At 33.4% G+C, this 18,128-nt stretch overlaps 1 protein-coding gene across 1 annotated transcript; it reads right to left on the reverse strand.

Moving 5' to 3' along the window:
• Positions 272–6,006, reverse strand: LOC109719208 (asparagine synthetase [glutamine-hydrolyzing]-like). The gene is made up of 13 exons (XM_020245754.1): positions 5,796–6,006; positions 4,651–4,789; positions 3,604–3,699; positions 3,237–3,378; positions 2,938–3,128; positions 2,694–2,855; positions 2,483–2,563; positions 2,176–2,397; positions 1,873–2,007; positions 1,668–1,748; positions 1,480–1,566; positions 1,258–1,365; positions 272–857 (listed from the first exon to the last, which is right to left on the reverse strand). The coding sequence occupies exons 1-13, from the start codon at positions 5,873–5,875 to the stop codon at positions 627–629; spliced, it is 1,755 nt and encodes a 584-aa protein (XP_020101343.1). The 5' UTR covers positions 5,876–6,006; the 3' UTR covers positions 272–626.

Consider the following 18,128-nt stretch of genomic DNA (forward strand, 5'->3'; position numbering starts at 1 on the left):
TTCTTTTTAGTGCGCTTTTTTAACTGCTCCTAGCGCATGCTTTTGACAATTTCAAATAAGGGTATAACAAACTTTTTGTGCGTCCACCCAGCTTTGGACCCAAGAAAGAATAATGGTCTGCACACCTCAGAGTATATATCCTGGTGTTTGGAGAAGTACTGTAACAAATTATTGTAAGCTGGACATTGTGCGGTGCATAAGGGCACTAATCAACGAAATATACAGAGACTGGAAGCACATTTATGTTTCTCCCCAAAAGAAACTACGAAAGTATAATTAAACACGGCATTGAAGAACACATATTACTTCCCAACAAACTAGACAAGTAGTACAGCATCAACAAACACGCTACACCCTTCTTATTTCATCAACTCCATGCCTGCTATTAGTACGATACACGCCATTGAAGAACACGATACAAGCTACTTCATCATGAACAATATATAACACTGCAAAAGCCAAACAGCATCTTCCTAACAGTATATCATTAATCCGACTCTTAAAGAGCTCTTTCAAGCTCCATACGACTATTAAACAAACCGTGCCATAAGATTTTACACATACTAGTAAGCTCGACTGATCTCGAGGAAACACCACCAACGCGGAGCGGCAAGACCCAGACCGGGTTAGCCCGTTACTTCGAGCATCCTTGGGTTCTTGCTTGTGATATCCGCTGGGCCGTGCCCGGCTGATAGAGAAGGCAGGACCTGCTGCTGCTCGTAAGCCGCATCATGGACTCCCAAAGCAGCCCGTCCGGACGGGTCGAGGTTGTTCAGCCACTGCGAATCCCATTCGACAGCTTTTGCGGTGCTACAAGCCACACTTGGACCTCCTGGAACGGAGAGCCTCGCCGAGTTCTGCAGCAGTTGTCATCAAGTAAATAAGATGAATCAGTTCAGTCGCTCGCACATGCAAATAGCAGTTATTTACATACATACACCCCGTTTAAAATTGTAATTTTTTATGTATACATGCCACTTGAAAGTTGAAACTACAATTTCATGCCCAAAAAAGAGGGAAACGAAAACCCCCTTGGGGAATAGTCCAATTCAGGGGTAGAGGATGGACGATAGGAATAAACAATGTTCTTCAAGAGGGATATATTTGTTAGTTCAAGGGTATGGAAGTTCCTTGAAGGGTATATGTGAGAATTCAACATATAGTAGAGACCTTGTACATAGATATTTTTGCAGGGGTACATATGGAAATATCTCAAAAAGAATTTAAATAACAAGCAACAGTTGATCTGAAAATTACCTGAGGGAAGAACCTCTCAAAGATCATTCTGTAGTTATAGGCCTCTTTTGTGGTCGGCGTGTTGTGCGGGTAAATTTTCTTTGCGTTCAGCATCATTTTGTCCGTCACCTGAATAAAAGTAGCATAAAACAGTAATATTAACAGATAAAGTATATAGAAGTTTTAGGATTATTTACTTTGAGGAAATGATTGAGTAAACTTTAGAAGATCGAATAATCGTACATGCTCTGCAGCATGGGCCTTGAGTCCATCAATCCAACTATAGCCGACACCATCACTGAACTGCTCTTTTTGCCTGTAGAGAATGTGCTGCAAATAAAAACGAATATTCCCCAAGTTACTAAAGTTCACACAGGTCACAAATGCTTGAAAAGGCCAAAAAGAAGTATGAGAAAATTAATTTATTAAACCTTCGGAAGGTAAGGATTTTCCTCATCATTGAAAGCCTTTCGCAATACCCACTTCTCGATCCTCCCAAGATCACGCTGTATCTGTTTAAGTAACAATTAAGTGAAAGATCAAAGAGTGACATGTGGCATATCAAAAAGTATACTATCGACCTTTTACAACTGGGAAATATCTATAGCAAAGGCGAGTTAGAATTTCGTCCCCCACCATTTTCGCTTCAGGGTCGATGCTCATCGCAACATTTATAAACTCCTTATCCAAAAATGGAACACGAGCTTCTAGCCCCCACGCAGAGGTTGCTTTGTTAGCTCTTAAGCAGTCATATTGATGAAGAGCTTTAATCTGCAAAACAGGTAAAAAAAAAAAAAAGAAGCTATATTAGACATCACTGTAACTTTCGAATGTCGGACATCAGTTCAATTATAAAACAGTAACAAGAGAAGCACATAAAATAAGCAGCAGTTCCAGTAATAAGAGCATAAGTTGCATGAAATTTTCAAGTAAACAGACCTTGTGACATGTCTCTCTGTGGAACTCTTCCTTATTTGGTGCTTTGTGGAAATACAAGTACCCGCCAAAGATCTCGTCCGAGCCTTCGCCAGAGATAACCATCTTAACTCCGAGTGCCTTTATCTTACGCGATATGAGGAACATTGGTGTGCTCGCCCTGATCGTGGTCACGTCGTACGTTTCGATATGGTAGATGACATCCTCAATGGCATCAATACCATCCTTGCAATCAAAACAAGAAAAGAATTAGTGAAGAATTACTCTCAAAATATTACACTAAAATTGAATTAGGATCATAATTTGGCACCTGAACTGTGAAGTGGAATTCATGGTGAACAGTGCCCAAATAATCAGCAACCTCCTTTGCAGCCTTCAAATCAGGTGAACCCTACATAGAAAAAAAAATTTTAAAAAAAAAGGAAAAGAAAAAAAAGGAGAAAACAGGCAGTTCAATACAAATATTGCTTTATTACATGTTAAAAAAAAAAAGAGTATTAAAGATATAAAAGAATGTGAACCTCTAATCCAACACAAAAGGAATGGAGCTTGTTCCCCCATTGTTTTGCAGCCTTGGTCCCTGCCAAGTGGCGAGCCGTTACAGCAGCAACCAACGATGAATCAAGGCCACCCGATAACAGAACACCAAACGGAACATCAGTCATCAATCTCTTAATCACAGCCTGAGAACACGAAATATGTTAAATTTATCTCTTTAATTATTTTAAACTCCAAATTTCACAGAATTTTATTATGAAAACTTACTTTCTCGAATGCCTTCCTTAAAGCAAGAGGATCATAAGGAACAGATGGAATAGACTCCGAGTACCACGGAGGATTGTACCATCTCTTGAAGCCACCTTCTTTGCTAGAGTACAAGTGCCCAGGAGGGAAAAGCTCAAAGTGCTCACAATCGTCATTGAGCCCTTTCATTTCAGATGATATCCAAACAGAGCCTGGTACCAGTAGTCTAATTACTTTAAAGATCGATACAAAAAAAAAAAGGAAAACAGGAAATATATACATGAAGTTGAGAGCTGATTGATTAAGTTTCAACAAAGTACCATCGAGTCCCCAGCCGATGTAGAGAGGTGTAACTCCGATTGCATCTCGAGCAGCAATGAAGCTATTGTCACGAGTGTCGAGCAGCACAAACGAGAATACCCCATCCAACATGTCAATAAAGTCTTCTCCATGTTCTTCATACTAAGAAACAGAAGACCATGTAGATCTTTAGGTGAGATGCTATAATCTTCCAACTTCGAAATTAAGTGAAGAGATACTCTAACTATTGAATACAAAATAATAAATAATAATAAATTTTTTTAAGAAAATATCATTTAGTGCTTTTTGAATTATTAGTTTGTGCACAATTTCAGTACCAACATATAGTGAGGATTATTATGAGAATAAAGTGACAGGCCTTCTCACCAAATGAGCAATAACATCGCAATCACTTCCGGTCCTGAATTTGTGATTGGATAATTGCTTCCTCAGCTCTTCATGGTTGTAGATCTCACCATTTACCTGTTTCAAGCACAATCAATTGTCCATCATCCATGGTGACTCATAAGTAGCTCCAACATACACATAGACCTAGTCTAATGTCTCAAGAAATTAGTAACAGCATAAAAATAGGAGCTTACAGTTTAAATCTCTGCATAACATATCTCTTTAAGAGAATAAATAATTGAATATATATATATATATCTATATATATATATATATANAATCTCTGCATAACATATCTCTTTAAGAGAATAAATAATTGAATATATATATATATATATATGAAGGGCAAAAAACTAAAGAGAATGGAGTTCTTTTTCTTTTTTTTTTTGCCTTTCTTTCTTTCTTTTATATTTCGGCCCAAAGAAGAGCTCAAAATGTCAAACAACCTTTCTATCTCTGCAACCTAAATTGATAAGAGAATGGTTTTTCAATATATAAACTTAACACTAGCCGTCACGACAGGCCTTAAGACAGTTTAATAGATCCAAGATATGGATTCTCGATTTAGCCAAAGAGCTTCTTTTTTCTTTTCTTTTTTTTTCTTCTTTTCTTTTTCTGGTCCCGGGATTAATCACTTAAGCTCCTGGTCAAAAGAAATTGTTAGTATATATATATATATATATATAATATACTCTTAATACAGAATGAATCAAAGCCAATTATGCGTTCTATGCTACTTAATAAGGACTAAATTGAATATGAATTCACTAAAACCATTTTCAACAACTGACGAGCTCCATTGGGGAGGGGCCGTTTGTCATTTGTTTTATTGCGAGAACTGTGTCCCACCCACCATTATCAAACAGCCTGTTCTAGTTTCCTTTTTCAGTGAGGATTCTTTCACTACTGAGTCCAATTGTTTCGCTATTTTTGCATCCATCAGATTGTGACTTCTCTCTGTTTACTCTACGAAACGACAAAATTAGAGAGACCAAATGATAAGGATCGTCGACGTAGTAGCAATACCGTGACAATTATTGTTTTGTCCTCGTTATAGAGAGGTTGGTCTCCAGATGCAGGGTCGATGATTGCTAGCCTTTGGTGTGCTAAAAAGCAATCCCCGAATTGGTATATGCCACTCCAATCCGGACCGCGGTGCTTTAACCTGCCATTAAAAGCATAGTAAATCCTGCTTATATTTTATACCTTCATCATTGTAATTCCTCATTACTACAAATGATCTGATACAAAGAACAAGGCATGCAAATAGTTTTTGAGTTAGAATGGATAATTCAGATTGGTTTACATATTTTTCTTCTTCTTTTTTTTGGTAATTAATTGGTTTCAGACATATAAGTACAGAGTGAAGTGATTGTGCATATGAAACTTACTAAAGCCTATTTTGATAATATGGTGGCTAAAAGCACAATATTTGTACTACGAAAGATCCCAAAATATAAAATTTCTTATAATCTTTCCTTCTTCGATGCTATAAAATTATGATTACAACTGTCATTAGAGAAGCATGCACCGACGTAACATTAAAATAGTATTTTTAGCTACCACATTACTAAATTAGGACTAAAAATTTATTTTTTTATTAGAAATGAACAAGACTAGAAATATGAACTAACTAGGCTTCGAAGTTCTTAGATACCAACCATCGTACTCTTAGTCAACTATACTAGATACGGTCCGTTAGGCCTAAAAAATTACAAAAAAAAATATATATTGAGACCCCTCAACTTTTTCGTGATTTTGAAATAGATTTGTCAACTATTTTCCTTTAATTAGCACACCGCAATTGATGATTGCTCTAAATTATTTTCCTTTAATAATTAACGAAGTTGCAGTTCCATCAACTAAAAAAGTTTAATTTAGTAGAATCATCATCAAATTTTACAAATCAAAATTATCAATTTTTTTTTAAAAAAAATTGTTAATTAAATCTACATGTCAATTGAGAGGGTCCGAATTCATTTTTACCTGGAAAATTACCCAAAAAAGTATATAAATAAAAAAAAACAAAAACAAACAAACAAGAGATTAAATAGCAGATTAATAATTCATTCAGCCTTAGAACACGAAATTCCGATATTATAAACTCCAAAATTTAACTAAAAACACCAAAACTTAGATGAAATTGAGCAAATTAGTCGAGAGATCATTGCCTGCGAGAGAGCTCGAGAACTCGAACCCTCTTCGCCTGCGAATCGTCGGAGCACCCTAACACCGCCAATATCCCACACATGATGATGATGATGATTTGATCGACTACTTCAAAACCCCGATAATGGAGCAAACCCTAAAAATTTGTGTAGACGAAGAAGAGGAGGAAGAGTGAGGAGCGAAATGGTTTCGTGCTCTTGTGGCCGCTCCGCTCGATGCGCGAATATTTATAGGCGCGGAAACCCGACTCCGGCGTACCCGAATTTACCATTCTGCCCCTGGAGCGTTTTGGTATTGACGAGATTGCCCCCCCCCCCTCGCGTCGCCTTCGCGCTCATCGCGCGGCCTCGCACCATCGCGTCGGAGGTGGGGCCCACCGGGACACGTGTCACCAGGGCCCACGTCACGCAGATTAAGACTCGGGCGACGTGGGATCCGATAGGAGCCACGTCACCGCGATTTGAATCGTGCGGGGCCCACACACCCTAGTCTATGGTACTATTTCGACCGTCCATTTTCGAACGAACGGCAGAGAAGGGCGGGAGATTTGGATGTGGGCCCCGCTTCGCGTACAAAGTGGGGCCGGATCAGTGTCCACGTACACGCGGTCTATTCGTCTTTCATCGAATTCCGTATTCTCGTGAGCCTCTTTCATTCAAAAGGAAAATAATTTTAACATAATAAAATTTTAATAGGAAAAACATATTGAATTTAATTAAATTCACTCAATAAAAATTAATGAAATTTGATAAATCCAATTATTTATATTAAATTAAAATTAGTTGTTTTGATAATATTATTTTATTGAAAATGATACTATTAACTTCTCTTTTACACACATCACATTCATTAATGTTTTATCAGCTTTGTTAGATGATTTACATAATAATTATATAGAACTTGATAATTTTTCTGTACAAATAACAATCAAATTTCAGTATTTTTATTATTTATTAGCATTGAATTTTTAATTAGCATAAACCACAATTAATATCACAATCATTACGCAGTATCCGATCAGTTGACTTAATTTTTGTGGAAGTGTTAATTGAATAAAGTAGAGTTAAGGCTATTAAGATTAATTCTAAACCAATTCCTATGAGAGCTAATTTTAAACCTCGCCTGTTTTAAGAGGTACTGAGTTTGATTTCCTACATAAAATATGGACTAACGCAACCATTTCAATGCTTAAACATTGAAAATTTTAAGAAATAAATAGTAAATAAAACAAAGGCTTTTTTTTTGAGAGAGAGAGAGAGAGAGCAAACCAAAGGCATTGTTAATTACAATTTATACAATGAGATAAAAGTACCAACTATTTAGGATAGCCATATTTTATGTAGGAAATCCAAACAGGATTACTTAATCAAACTAGTTGGTGTCATTAATTTGCTCTCTTGTAAAACAACATGGGCTTAATCCCTGGCACCGTGCATTACTAATTATTAATCTTATCTTAAAGGAAAAAGNCAAACCAAAGGCATTGTTAATTACAATTTATACAATGAGATAAAAGTACCAACTATTTAGGATAGCCATATATTATACAATAATTACAAATAGACAGTGACTTTCCTATGTATTATCTTGAACAGTTCTATATATATATATATGCATATTCAAGAGGAGAGTATACTCTTAAAAAGATTTACACCGTACAATTAATATCTAAGAAAAACAGTAGAAATATTTATTGTTCACTATTTTGATCAACTTATATACATACCAAACAGGACTACTTAATCAAACATGTTGGTGTCATTAATTTGCTCTCTTGTAAAACAACATGGGCTTAATCCCTGGCACCGTGCATTACTAATTATTAATCTTATCTTAAAGGAAAAAGTGGTTTACTAAGATGGTACGTAGTAAAATGTACTATATTATTCGGGGAAAAAAAGAAATTATATTAGACACATCTGAGCGAAATACGCTTTTTTGTACCTAAGCACACAGGTGCTCCTCAAGATAGAACGAGAGAGAAAGAGTGACAAACGAAAGTTGTCCAAGTTCAATGAACTTTTCTTAACACATGTAAGTGTGTGAGAGAGATTTGTACTATGTCTAAGTTCATTGAACCATACATGAATTCTCGGACATATATGCATGAGATAAAAAAAATCGTCCAAGTTCATTGAACAGTACTAGGATCTCCTCATATAGTAACTTCCCAAGTTAGCTAGTAAGAACGATGCGCGCTGACACGGAGACAAACATGGGTGGAGTTCGATCGAGAACTCGTCTAGGTTCATTAAGCTTCCCTTTAGGCTTGCAGATCAAAGTGGGATCAATTTACTTACGATACTTAGTTGACATTCATAAAGAGTATCTAATGAATTTTGAGTTCAATAGATCCTATTCAACAAAAAGACGGATAATCCTTGCTCATTATCAGACAATCACTTATTCACAAACTGGCCTGAGTTGATTTATGGGGCGATGTTACAATCAAAGCTGATTTTGATGTTAATAGATATATTAATTGAACTAGATCACTATTTGGTTATTGAATTTGACCAAGCTTTGTTTTTTTTTTTTAGGGAAATCACCCGAGAGCAAAAGTTTATTTAAACAAGATGAGAAATTTGATCAGATATAATGAATTTGATTTATGAGAAAAAAAAAAAAAGGCTTTGTTAATATCACTTCTGTAATTTATGTTTCACTCGAAATCATATGTCTAGATTAAAGTGCATTGAATGGCCCTTTAAAACCTAGCTAGCTCGACTTATGAACATGTTGTAAGGTAAAGTATTGTTCAACGAATTGCTGTTTTAAGTAATGATATATAGAAGAAGCATTATATTACGGTTTCCTCAGCTACTTGTCTACTACTTCGCATTAGAATCAATAGCACCGAGCGAATATAAAACTTTTACTTTTTTGATTTAGAGGATCATTTCAGCTTCAAGCTATAGATATATGTGATACGAAATTATGGATTAAACTCAAATCAATTAGCCTCATGATTAGTAGATTATTAAGTTGCAATAAATTGTTTTATGATTCCTTCCTATTTGAATCTTCAAAGCAGCATGGAAAATTCAGCCTTTTGCCCCGAGCGCGCATGTTATTATGTTAATAATATTATATATCTTTCTCCTTGCAAACTTATTATGTCCGCTTAAACTTAATTAAATTTGTAAATTATTCGGATTCAAACTTGTTTAATGAGGGATATATTATATATAATTTAAGTATCCTTTTCTTCCAAAAGAAATGCTATATCCGTCAGATATATTGGTGGTGTAATCATAGAAATATTTAATTAAATATCTAATCCACTAGACAAGAAGATATTGTTATTACTTAAAATAATGTTTTGGATCATTAGGAAAAAGGGGATGCATCAATACATAAGGAAGAGACAAAATTAAACGAAAGAAAAAAATAAAAGATTAAACTTATAATTATGGAGCTTTCAAACTTGTCGACATCTATTATGCGTGAATCAAAATGATATGAGGAAATAATAGCTTGATTAATGAGTCTCGGTTTCAAGTTATCGCGTAATTTGGAGACCTAATAGGATGTAATTTTATATTCAAATCATTTTCATGCCACACAGGTGCATGATGTAAATCTTGGTCATTATGGTCATATGAAGCAACGCCCCTTTAGATCATCAAAAGATGGAAACATTCGAACCATCACAATAAAAAAAATTAGAATTTCACTCAAACTAATTTGCCAAATTAAAGTAATATATTAACAAATTAAACAAGTAATTGGTTCCTAAAGTTTCCGCAGCCATTAGTTATTCTACTTTGTATTTAATGGATATTAATAATCAAGTATTAGATAAGATTATGACTTTTTCTCAAGTGCTTTGTTTTTTGAAATTAGATATTTCTAATTTTTCAAAAATCAAAGGTCTCCAAAATTGGTATTTAGTTCTTGCATGAAGGTATGTAAAACCATTTATATAATTATATCTATCTAATCCAGAGTATAAAAAATATTAAATTGGATTCAAAACCCATTAGGCTACTCATTAGTTTTATGGTTTAATTACAATCATGTCAAATATGTTTGGAATAATTTAGATTTTAATATTGTCATCTTGTGATTTAAGTTGTTATCATGTAATTGTTTAATTTACTAGAAGCATCATGCATAAATGTGCCCGTAATTAATTTAATAACACATGTTGCTGGTGTGGAACCGGATCTATCATATCTTTTGCTTTAATTAATTAGTAGTTAATCAAATGCTTGATTAAGATAATACTAATTAATATTTGTTGTATATAGGCATGGCCATATGGCTTTATTCTATGGGGAAGAGCCAAGCTTAGCTTTGAGGACTCTGTGTGTGTCCACATCCTATAGCTAGAAGTGGACAATTTTTTATATTTGAATTTATTATTTTATGTCTCAAATTCATACATGATATATATTTAACTTGAAAAAGATACTAGATATTCCATGATTTATTCAAAGTAATTATTCAAGCAACATGAAAAAGTTAGTATAGAATTGTAAATCAAAATGTACAAAATTTGTCTTAAAAAAAAAAAAAAATTTGTTTATTGGCATTTATCTTGAGAAACAAAAATAAAGCAGGTTCAAGCTCGAGATAAACCATTAAGAATCTAGGGGTAATTGCTTATATATCTCTAAAAAGTTTTCGACTTTTTAATTTATCCCTTGTAGAAGGTTAATATTAAAAATATCTTTTTTACGTTCCAACATATTTCAAATATACCTATAGAGTTAAATTTTGTTAATGAACAGCTAGCAATAACCGTTATCTCTATAAAATTACTATTTTACCCTTTCAAATATATCCTTTTATCATCACCGACTTTTCTTATCTGCCCTTAAGTTAGGGGCACGAAAAGTATTTTAATTTCGGTCTTTTCAAATATATCCTTCTACCATCACCAATATGTCTTATTTGTTCTTAAGTTAAGGAACAAAGAGTATTTTATTTTGTTTAAACTCTGGTAGATATTTAACTTATATTTAACATAAGTTAACTTAACGGATAGTAACTGCACGAGCATTTTAGAATAACAAAACATATAAGCGGTATTTTATTTTTTTTTTGAGAAAAATATAAGCGGTATATTAGAAAGAAAAAAAAAAGCAAGTATAAATTAGATATTTTTGAAGTTTTGAAAGGTATATAGGTAATTATCCCAAGAATTTAATATGAGAATTTAATCCATTAGCATTGAAGATGATGATCAAATTCACGACTTTTCTGATACAATGTTATTTATACAGTTGATTTGATAGAAAACTAACGATCCATCTAAAAACTTATTTAACAATAAAAAAAAAAACTTAGTTCATCAATTTGTAACATTTTGAAAATACTATCAATCACTGTTTCTCAGGACAAAAGTTAGACACTGACAAGCTCTTGTTATCTTAAATAAGAAAAAAAAAAAAAAACATAATGTTCTAATAATATTACAAATCAATGTCATTTCACAGCGTTCACTTATCCAGAAATGTACGTACGTTCGAAACATAGCATTATGGTTGCAGAGAAAAGCTTGGACATGCACGTGGAAAAGGCTAAATGCATAATAATATATCTACTAGTGTAGAGACCCGCGCGATGCAGCGAGTAGATAATAAAAATAAATTTTAATATTTTAATAAAATTTATATTTACAGCTTATAGGAAGCTATATCATGTTAAGCACAGTCAATTTGCATGACTAAATTTAATTGTTAAAAAAATAAAATAATAGCTAGAAGCATATGAAATACATAAATAATAACTTAACGTATCTGGCTTAAGAAAATTTTGGTTGGCGTCTCAGGCTCCCATCTCCGCATCATACTTTTTAATCTACGAAAGAAATTTTGCACACAATAGTGTCTACTCAAAAAAATGATCATAATATGAAAATAAAATAAAAACATCAATCTTAAAAAAATTAATATTTTTTTGGAGCACTTTTCTTACTCATCCAAATCTCATACATCTTCTTAATCTTCAGCCGGTAGTTGTTCCGCGCGCCGAGTCATTTCTGGATTTCTATTGTAACCTATGAACAAACACCTCAGCTGCATCACCAAACTGCGATATCTAAACCGATACAGTCTTACCATCACATCAACCACAGAAATTCTTATTCTTAAACAATTTGATTTACCAAGAAGTTCCTACGATTCTTGAGAAGCGAGCTCCCACGCAACGTCGCCGCGAAGAGGAGGCTAGGACGGCACTCCCCTCGGCCTAGTTGCTGGCGCGTGCGAGCCGTGCGAGGAGGCAGCCGAGGCGGCGGCGGTTCACGGCGAGCGACAGCTCCGGTGCAGACCAGCCCAGCGAGCAATGGGCTGCGGCTGGACTTTACAAGACGATATTTTTTGAAGGAGACAACGTTCTTCGCATGTTCTTCTTCTTTATCATCCTCATAATCTTTGTTAACACAATGAGATAGAGAGAAGGAGATGAGTGTGGGGTGAGAGATTAGATGATAATGTTTATTTTTGCATGAAAAATAACATGTCATGCAAGAAAGAGGGGGTGAGGGGATTAATGGTGGAGGGGAGTAGATTGGTGTTACAAAGCTCACTAATCGATGAAATATAATGCATGTAATTAAATGTGGAGAGGTGAAGGGTTGAGCATTTAGAAGTGGAGATTAATGGTGGAAGGGAGTGGATTGGAATTACAAAGCTCACTAATTGATAGAATATGATGCATGCAATTAAATATGGAGAGATAAAGGGTTTAGCATAGGATTTAGAAGTGAGGATTAATAGAGGAGGGGAGTGGATTGGAGTTACAAATCTCACTAATTGGTGAAATATAATGCATGTAATTAAATATGGAGAGGTGAAGGGTTACGCATTTAGAAGTGGAAAAGAAACGTAAATTTTATATTGGGGATTCATATAAGAGATAGATATTATCTATTAACCTAAGAATGAAGGGTTTCTTGCCACGTGGCAAGAAATATTGTGGATTCATTATGTTTAATAGATATAGTAAGAGTTAAAAATAATCTCTCTTTTTTTTATCAAATTCATCATAATGTCATTCTCCAAAAATTACTCTCATAAACTTATTTTAATTATTTGAGCAAATTATCACAAGAAAGAAACTGCTAATTTGAAAAGGACGGTTTAACTAAAGACCTTTCGAGTAGCCGAAGGACATGTTTGGATACGCGGCGTACGTGCCAAAATCTATCCTTTGTGTCTGATTTGAGTGAGGGAATCTGGTTAGAAAAACAACAATTTTTTCTTTTCATAATTTTAGGTTTGATTAGTAGTTACGCATAAATAGTTAAACTCTCTATTTTTATCTTTTTTTCCATCCCGTGCTATGCGATTCATGACCACACTAGCCCAAAGAGGAATGAGATATCGATTATACGCATGAGATTAATTGTCTGCAAAAATATTGAAATACTGTTTTTAATTTAGCAATTTTTATTTCAAGAGATTTGTTTAAGCTTTTAGAGTTTAGAATTTTCGCTTTATAAGATTTTACGAAAATTGACACAGAAATGACAGCCCCATAAGCATTTCTGATCCAAACTTATCAATAGATCTCTATTTTGATTGAGTCAATTTATTATTGAGTGCTGTCACAGTAGCTTTATATTGTTCTTGAATCATATCTATATGGTACATAACTTTTTGCTGGGACATGACATTTTGGTGAGTTAACAACAAAGATTGAATGATTCATTGATGCCTATCTATAATTTTGACAAAGGAGAGATCATTGCATGCAAGCAATTTGTACAATACATGAAACAAATTGATGGTTTCTCCCCTCTTTTCAACAGTGACATATCATTTTTTTTTTTTTTCTGAGAGAGAGAAAGTTAGGAATCTATCGGCTTCATTCTTTTTAAAGATATATAAACTCAGTTAGAAATGTGAAATAATTGAGTTTCAAATTTGCGATCTCTTGGTACCAACCATCAAATCTTTATACAACTACATTAGCTCCGATAGGTGACATATCACTTATAATTATTCTTCTCGACACTCTTGGTAAAAATAAGGAGATTTATTACTTACACAATATGTTGTTGTAAATTAACTGAGCAAAGGTTATATATGTTTGTCAATTAAATATATACTAGATGACCTTCGCAAAATTTGAACCCACAATCTCTTACTAATACCATGCAAAAAAAAAGAAAAGAATGTAGAAACATAAGTACTACCTCTTACTCCATATGAAAGACACATTTGTATTTGGTCGGTTTGATAGAAAACTGCTCGGAATATATACTCTTCACATTTCTACTCACATGCATGATGAGTATACAAGCCACAATAAAATTCAACTAAAAGGACTTCAATATGGCATTCCATGCTAAGAAAGATTGATGTGACTATAAGCATTTCAAAAATATTCTTACATAAATCAGATGCAAATAATAATTTCTTATAATTACGAGGCAAGCGAAAGACTAGTACTATGTACTGCTACGATACTTACTTTTCAACAAAAAGTAGATGGAGATGCATGTGGAAGCTATTCTATTTTGGCTATTAGTTGGATTTTGTATCCTCACGAAAAGAAAGGATGATCGATATGCATGGTTCTCTGATACCACTGTTAAAAATTTACCGACACATCAGAAAAAACATCCAGATACATCCATAATCACATCACAGAGATCTAGCCGATTCTCATGTTCTATGTAAAAATTTAAAGATCGTTACGGTTCGATCGAATTTTTCGGATTTTTTCTATGATTAGATCATTCTCATTTTGTCATTTTACATGTGCTACGATTTGTTGTTTTATTACAACAATATTGCCAAGCAAAATGCGAGATAATGTATTTTATAATTCCTAAAAATTTAATCGAGATCCGAGACGGATCAGTTGCATTTTTTTGTATTATTGGTTATGGATGTAAATTTCTAACAAGTTATGTACATCGAACTTAATTTTGTTTTATTAGGTATTTTTCACAAACACTTCATGTGCAATTGCTTTCGTCTAAAGGAAAAACTGGTGATTTGTTAGAGTATAAAGAGCCTGCCTTTGGTTGTTCCCAGTAAGAGTGGCTATATTCTATTAACCAAGACTATTTCTGAGCAATTTTCTATTATATTTACTTTCTGTATAATACAGTATTAGAGTCGATCCTAAGTCTCCTTAGAGAGAGTCCAAATTGAATCTCCTCATGCATCCGCCATTTTTTTTATAGTAGGAGGGTTATGGTTATAAGTATTTAATGTAACTACAATCCAATTAAAAACAAGTTTGGCATTGTTTACATTTACTATTTTTTTGCTTTTTGATCTAGTTTTTAGGCCTATAAAGACATCTCACTTATCAAAATGAAAGTATAGATAACATATATAAACAGTGAAAACAAAGATAAAACTAACAAGTGATAAATTAAGATCGAGAGAGCCAAACATAGTGAAAAATTAATGAGTCTCGATCGTTCACTGCAAATTAAAGCCTGCAAACTAAGAGAATCGACACATTATGATTCCATATTGTTACATTATGATTTCATGTTGTTTGAGAGATCTTTTGAACACGGATGCACCAAACTATTGTACAATTGAGCACTTGTTTTCTTTAAACAAAAATGAACTAAAATAAAGGAGCAAAAATAACTATTGAATTTGCAATTGATCTCAAAAGAGATTTGTTCTAAGAAAAAGATTGTTCATTGAGCGGGCCAACCCAAACCATATGGACACTTCAATTGGACCCAAATTTGACCCAACAAACCACCCAATCATGAGAACAATCATTGATGGGTAACATGAGATGCATTATAACGTTGGGGATCTTCCAATTTTTTAGGGTTCTTTCACCACACCACAATTGATTTGATCATCTCCAATAGTTTAATAACATGAGCTGCATAAGTTGCTTAAGTAGAGCTGTTTGAAAAACTCGTACTGTGTTTTATGAATTTCGCACATACAATTGCGAACTAAAGCTAAAAGCAAACATTCAGAAATTTCAAATCTTACATTTAGGATTTGCTGCTCAATTCGATTGGATATTGTGCCACTTCTTTCTAAACTTTTAGTTTCTTTAGTAATTGTTATTCTAAATGTTCCGTCAAATAGGAACATAACAACTGCTTCCGTTTCATCTTGTACTTTAATTTTTACTCAGGCGAATTATTTTGCTTTTTCTATTTAAAACATTTTTGGCAACCTAAAAATAAGCGAGAAACTCAAGGGACAAAATAAAATTAATCATGAAAATAAGTGTTAAAAAAAACTAAAAAGAACTACTACTACAAACCTCTAATAGTTGTTGGCGCAAATTATTATATTATTAATTATTGTGATTCCAATTATTGTGGCTTTGTGGATTTTAATTATTGTGATTCCAATTATTGCCTCTTCATAGTTGATATATATTAATCAATTATTTTGGTAGGGTTTGCTTCATGATTCACATTGTTTTATGAAATGAATTAATAATTTAGTGTAGATGGTTACTTTACAATTAGCAATCTATTACCTTGGTTTAATGAAATCTAGCTATGTTTTAAGATCAGTTTAATTATTTCTTGCTTTTTCAATGAATGGGCTAGGCCTAATTAGTACTATAGTTTCATACACCATAAGATAAGATGTTCGCAGGTCACGTGCATATGTCTTTTTTCTATATATAATAAGATTGCAAACTTGGAATCTAACATCAAATGAAAAATTTTAACCAACTATTTTTGACAGTGATAATCACTAAATATAAAAACTATCGTACCACAAAATCCAAACCATTTTTTTTAATAATTGATATAACATGGTATCAAAGCTGATTTATAGGTATTTAGGCTATCTATTAAAGCGTCAAAAAAGCGAACCAAATACGAATTGCATAGTGGCAATAGATCAAACCTAGATCCGAATTTGTTAAACCTCGAATTTCAGAAGCCGTCTTAGGGCTTGTTTGAATCTCGAAAAAGTTTATCTAACACTATCATTATTTTGAGGACAAAGAATATATATATATATATATATATATATATATATATATATATATATATATATATAGTTTATAATCCAAATTAAACTACTTGGAAAACTACTATTATTATTATTATTATTATTATTATTATTATTATTATGTCACATAGTGACACTATTTGTGAATTGGGCCATATAGGCCATTAGCCCATGTGCATATGTCTCGAGCCCATCACAGTGATAGAATAGTAGTATTTACTGGGCCATGGCCCACTTATGTTTGGGCCCAGTAAAAATAAATAATTGGCCCAAGCTTACTTATCATCTACATTGTCGGGTTTGGACTCTACCACGTTACGCGCCACGTGTCGCACGATATGTGTCGGGAATGGACCAAAAATGTGACCCTGATGTGTCCCAATTACTTTGTAATGTTGCCAAACCACGAGGGATGCAAATGGATGCGGGTTGGTGGAGCAGCTCCCGCCCCGATTCGTTCTAAATCAGATAGTAAATAGAGGCAAAACTTAGAGGGAAAAAAAAAATCATCTCAAATTCACCCGTCTATTAAGAAAATTCAGCATTCTTTTTCTTTCTTTCTTTCTTTTTTTTTTTTTTGATCTGACTAGATCTGTTAAAAATTTACAAAAAAAGATCGAATGAAGCAGTAAGCGAGAGCAAAAAAAATACGATAAAAGCCAATGTCCCCGATCCGCTAAGAAAATTGTACCATTTGCACTCTTATCCATTCCGGGTATTTGTAGGAATAAAAATTTAGTGAGAACAATCCCAAACATGAAACCGTCCTACCAACCATTTAATATTATATGTGAATAGCACGAATCCCAAAGCATTATGGAAAATAGATGAGAATTGTTTCCACTTAAATTCTCTTTTCCTAGACATAGCTTTCTCTGTAATATAATTCTTTTTTTATTTTAATGTAGAATTTTGTGGGAAAAATTAAAACACTTGAAAACGAAATTAAAGTCACACAAAAAATGCCATGGGTTTGCGATTTACCAATGTCACCTTCGTAGCAATTACCTCTGAACAATAATTGCGTTGTTAATTTGGCTCAGTTAATTTGACGAAATGTTCCTGGGAGAAATTAATTGCTTCATCCAATGCATGATATAATGGCATGTTCGGTCACATGACAAATGAACATCACTCACTAGCACAAGTGCCAAAGAGTTTGATGATCGGTATTCAGCGTATTAAGTTCGAGAAATAATTATTTTATATTTTCAGCTAAATTTATTTTTTAAAAAATAAATAAATAAAGCTAATATAATACTATCTTTTTATATATAAAAAAAAAAAAATCAGGGGTGGACGTCATCGCAGTTGCCTAAGGGTCTGTCTCACAGATGGTAGGGTCTCACAGATGGTATACAATGTCCCAAATTTGAAGCTTAAATGTTTTACATTTTTAATTAAGTTTAT

The sequence above is a fragment of the Ananas comosus genome, linkage group 13 (assembly GCF_001540865.1).
Source record: "Ananas comosus cultivar F153 linkage group 13, ASM154086v1, whole genome shotgun sequence".
NCBI lineage: Eukaryota > Viridiplantae > Streptophyta > Magnoliopsida > Poales > Bromeliaceae > Ananas > Ananas comosus.

What these genes read in the sequence shown, in the direction of transcription:
- LOC109719208 (XM_020245754.1), bottom strand. Translation starts at nt 5,875, where the DNA reads ATGTGTGGGATATTGGCGGTGTTAGGGTGCTCCGACGATTCGCAGGCG. An exon ending in CATCGGCTGGGGACTCGATG is followed by an intron (nt 3,129 to 3,236) that starts GTACTTTGTTGA and finishes TACTGGTACCAG; the next exon opens with GCTCTGTTTGGATATCATCT. An exon ending in AAAATCCTTACCTTCCGAAG is followed by an intron (nt 1,567 to 1,667) that starts GTTTAATAAATT and finishes TTTTATTTGCAG; the next exon opens with CACATTCTCTACAGGCAAAA.